We start from the raw sequence: 4,750 nt of genomic DNA, 5'->3' as shown, positions 1-4,750 counted from the left end.
TCCCAACCTACACCTCAGTGGAGGTGGGGGGTCCACAAATGTTACACACAGCACGTTTTTGGATTTTCTCAATGTATTGATCAATTATGCTGTTTATTTTTCCTCTCTAAAAATCAACCAAACCGCTGTTTGTCTTATGGGATGGCTCTCATGGGAGATGAAGGAGGAACCACACATGGAATACAATGGTGATGTAAGATACAGAAAACAGCAATAAAAATTATCTTTACGAAGTTGTGATTTCAGTTTTGGACTTTTTGTGTTTAAGGTGTCTCTGGGACATCCATTTTGTTATGTGCAATAGGCAGTTAGAGATGTGAGACTGAAGGGTGCCAAAGAGGGTATGGATGGATAAGTATTTTTGAGAATCATCAGCATAGATTATAAGACACTTTGATGACTTTGGAAGAGATAGTGAGGCTGACAACTTTGAGCAACTGTGCCTTACTGAAATCTAATTCATTGTTTATTATTTCTCCTTCATATCTGAAGAGGACCAATGACATCACAGGGTGATATCTGGACTTGCCCATGAACTGAATTTAAGTGAGGCAGTGTTGCACAGCCATCAGCTTCACTCTCTCTTCCAGAGTCAACAAAGTCCAGGGACAGAACAAAACTCAGGAAAATGGGCCATGGCCCAGGATCAGTGCAGCTGCACTGTAAGCTACTGGTTTTCCCAGTAGCGATATATGACTGTAAAAGAAAACTGGGTACTACAGAATCAATGCTTTTGAATTGTGGTACTGCAGAAGACCTTTGAGAGTCTCTTGGATGGCAAGGAGATCACATAGTCAATACTTAAAAGAAATTAATTCAGGCTATTCACTAGAAGGTCAGGTACTGAAGCTGAAGGCTTAAAGACTTTGGCCATATGAGAAGACAAGACTCACTGGAAAAGACCCTGATGGTGGGAAAGATTCAAGGGCAAAGGAAAATGGGATGGCAGAGGATGAGATGGATAAATAGTATAATGGAAACACTGAACATGAACTTGGACAGATTTCAAGAGCCAGCGAAGGACAGAAGGGCCTGAAGTGCTATGGTATATGGGATCACGAAGAGTCAGATGTGACAAAGAATGAACAACAAAATGTTACCTTTCACATGGGTCTTGCTCAATCTTAATACTAGTGGCTTCCTTTTGAGATTTCATTAATTCTTCCTATCAAAGCTAAATACTGCATTAAGACTTTGGAGATATTCTGTATATCCTATTTGTATATAACTCTTTACATGTTATTTCCCTCTACTAGACTGTGAGCTCCTTGAATGTCTTTTGGTTTTCTTTCTATCCCTAGCACTTATTAGCCCAGTGGCTGGCACATAGCAGGGGTCTCATAAGTATTCACTGATTTGACTTGTTCTTCCCCCTAGAATCTGAGCTTGTTCAGAGCAGAGACTGTCTCTTCTTTACTAGTTGCACCCCCGAGCTCTTAGCACAGTGTTTTACACATTGTACAAGCGCTTAACAAGGACTTTTTCATTCATTTAGCTGTCTGTTCATTTCTAGAATTAGGCATCAGTATTTCCGAAGATTAAAGCTTTACAGTGAGGTAGAATCTTATAGCCCAGTAACTTTAAGCCCTTCATTATAAACATGAAGGAACTTTTGGGCAGATAAGTGATTTGCTTTAGGTCAGAGGTAGTAAGTGACAGAACTGGGATTTTAAGTCAGGTTCCATGACTCCAATTCAGAATGTTTCCATTGGACCACATTTCCTCGTGATCTTACCCATTCCTTTATGTGATGCTTTGAGTCCTTCTCCTTCCCCAAAACTGGCAATAAGGAGAGCAGGATGTGGAATCCATTTCCAAAGGAATCCATGGTCACTGGAATTATGGAAAGAGGAAAGATCTCACACCTGACAACTCCAGGAAGGTTCAGTCACTTTACACTGCCTCAGTCCTTTCAAGACAGTGATCTCACCACATAATCAGCATCTGTTTTTTGTCTTCATGAAAGGGCTCAGATTTCAGGTTGGCAAGGAAGGACACAGATACTGGAGTAGATGTGACTGAGGTCAGAGGAAACTGTAAAAATCCTATTGATTGAAGTGAATGCAAACAGGCTTATTGCTTCAAGACAAGGGCTACACCTGAATTTTAAAAAAAAATTAGCTAAATAATTATAACTGTGGTTGCAGGAAACATCCTTCACTTTTTTTTTTTCCATCCTTCACTTTTCATAAAATGCTTTGGCCATAGAAGACTTTATCAAGCAATTTCCTTGGAAGTCATTTCTTTTAAAAACAATAAAACATTATAGATAGTAGCAACAATGAAAAAATATAACTTTTTAAAAACAAATTTTATTAAACATTAAGGACAAACTAATACAAGCCAGCAAACACATGTAGCAAGGTTATGAGAACCACTCTCCCAACCCCAACCCTACTTGAAGGTGAGGGTATCAGAGTTGGACTACTCTTCGCCTCAAAGTTCTAGGGGTAATCCTGAAGGGTTTGGGAGTGCCTCATTAATACAACAGATTATGAACACCCATCCACTGTGTCCTTCACAATAACAGTAACCATTGATTATTCCCATATCAGCTAACCAATTGACAATTCAACATAAATTATCCAATTAACCTCTACTATGTTTAACAAAGTGTTCCTGAGAACACATGGTAAGACTCAAAGTATGGAACCCTCTGAAATTGGGAGACATTCTCCTTCACCACTTTGGTGTCTAGGGACACTGGACTCAAATTGACTGTACCAAGTTCATTACTAGGTGTGGCACAGCTGATGGATTAACCACTCCCCTGTTTGCAAAACACATTTTCTTGGTTTCTTTGTTCATTCGTGGCTGGTCTCAGTGAAGTAGGCCATTTTTCAGGGTTGCCACAGTTCTTAAGGAGTCTACTTATTCTATCTCTGGTGGTTCCCTTCTTTTCTAACTTCACAAGGTCTTGGCCTGGTCTATTCTGTCTCTGATATTCACACATCTAAGATCAAGAAAGGATGTAGATGATAAGAGATAGAAACACTGGAATCATGGCTGCTAAGGCAGGGGCAGAGTATCTTCAATGACCTGTGGGGCTTTCAAGAAAATGGTGATGAGGGGTTCACCAGGAAAACAAGCTACCTGTTGTCTGGACACTCTGCCAACCACAGAAACACCCCAAGGAAACAAAACTTTTAAGGGAAATGGCAAGAACGATGGCCTTGAATGATACTGAGCAAAATGTCCAGGGAAACTTGGACACAACACACAAAGTACAGAAGAAAAGAGAGGCAAAGAGAGGGTCACAGGAGAAAGGTACTGAAAGGGGTGGTACTGAAAGGACAATAACCAAAAACTGGAATCCATAATGAGCTTTGGAGGATTTCTCCCATTTTCATAATCATGAGATTCTATTGTTCTAGGAAGATAAAACATAATACAATTTAAGTTTTGGTAACATGTTAATACACTAAGACTTCTGAGGCATCCTGTGTAATGTAAACTAGAAAGGGCCTCAAGAACATTAGCTACCATCATATATCATTTTAGGAATATAGGACCAGTTACATTTACATGTACATTTAAAGGTTGAATTGACTTCTCTGTATTTATATTAATTATCATTTATGATTCCAAGTCTTTACGGTCCACAGTGGCTACCCAAATGAACATAAAAAGCAGAAGCAGCACCAGCAACATCAGGAACACAGCTCAGATTATGATATATTCCTCAAGCACCGTCAACAATTATTCATCACCCATTAGGCTCAGGCTTACCTCATGGCCAAGGTCATCCCCAAGTATCTTGCATGTCATATGCCCAGGGATCAAAGTTAATACTAAGGCTCTCCCAATACTACCAGCAGTAACCTCTGCTCAACCAGCAGAACCTTTCCCTCCCTGAAGGTCCATGGGAGGATAACACTAAATCTTTGCTCCTTTAGAGGCCTCTGGAGAAGGCAGGGATCTCTTCTCCCATGAAGCCTAAATAAGGACTCTCTGAACTGCATCTAGGGACTCAGAATCACAGTCCAGTCAGCTGGGGGAATCTTCCCATACTTCTTCCATTCATGAAGACTCACTCTAGTATGAATTCTCTGATGGACATAAAGTAGTGTCCTCAGTCCAAAGGCCTTCCTACATGCATTACACTCTTAAGGTTTCTTTCCTGAATGAGTTCTTTGGTGTTGAGTAAGCTGTATCCTCACTCTGAAGATGGTCCCACATTCATTACATTCATAAGATTTCTTTCCAATATGAACACTTTGATGTCAAGATTTGAGTTGTAGAGGATAGCCTTCCCACACTCTTAAATTTATAAAGGATATCTCCAATACGAATTTTTAAGATGTGCCTTTGTCTTGAAAGCCTTCTGACACTGACTACATTACTAAGTATTCTATTCAGTATGAATTCTCTGATGCACAGTAAGCTGTGACTTACTCATGAAGTTCTTACCACATACAGTACATTGATAAGGTTTCTCGCCAGTATGAATTCTTTGATGTCGAATAAGACCTGAGTTATATGGGAAAGCCTTCCCACACTCCTTACATTCAAAAAGAATGTCTCCAATATGAATTTTCTGATGCACAGTAAGTTGTGTCTTAATCCTGAAGGCCTTCCCACATTCACTACATTCATAAGGTTTCTCTCCAGTATGAACTCTTTGATGTCGAATAAGTTCTGAATTGTAAAGAAAGGCTTTCCCACAAGCCTTACATTTATAAAGCATCTCTCCAGTATGAATCCTCTGGTGCACAGAAAGTAGTGTCTTACTCCTGAAGGCCTCCATACA

General features: G+C 39.9%; 1 protein-coding gene across 1 annotated transcript in view; it reads right to left on the bottom strand.

Annotated features, from left to right (window-relative positions):
* Positions 1-2,332: 2,332 nt before the first annotated feature.
* LOC114042733 (zinc finger protein 420-like) overlaps positions 2,333-4,750 on the bottom strand; it is a 13,338-nt gene continuing 10,920 nt past the window's right edge. The window contains exon 6 of the mRNA XM_027861424.1: positions 2,333-4,741. Within this exon, the coding sequence (XP_027717225.1) occupies positions 4,352-4,741 (390 nt within the window). The 3' untranslated portion in view covers positions 2,333-4,351. The remainder of the gene's footprint in view (positions 4,742-4,750) is intronic.

This window comes from Vombatus ursinus, unplaced genomic scaffold (assembly GCF_900497805.2).
Source record: "Vombatus ursinus unplaced genomic scaffold, bare-nosed wombat genome assembly UNPS02014745.1, whole genome shotgun sequence".
NCBI classification, from domain to species: domain Eukaryota; kingdom Metazoa; phylum Chordata; class Mammalia; order Diprotodontia; family Vombatidae; genus Vombatus; species Vombatus ursinus.
This window is presented reverse-complemented; position numbering and strand designations above follow the sequence as displayed.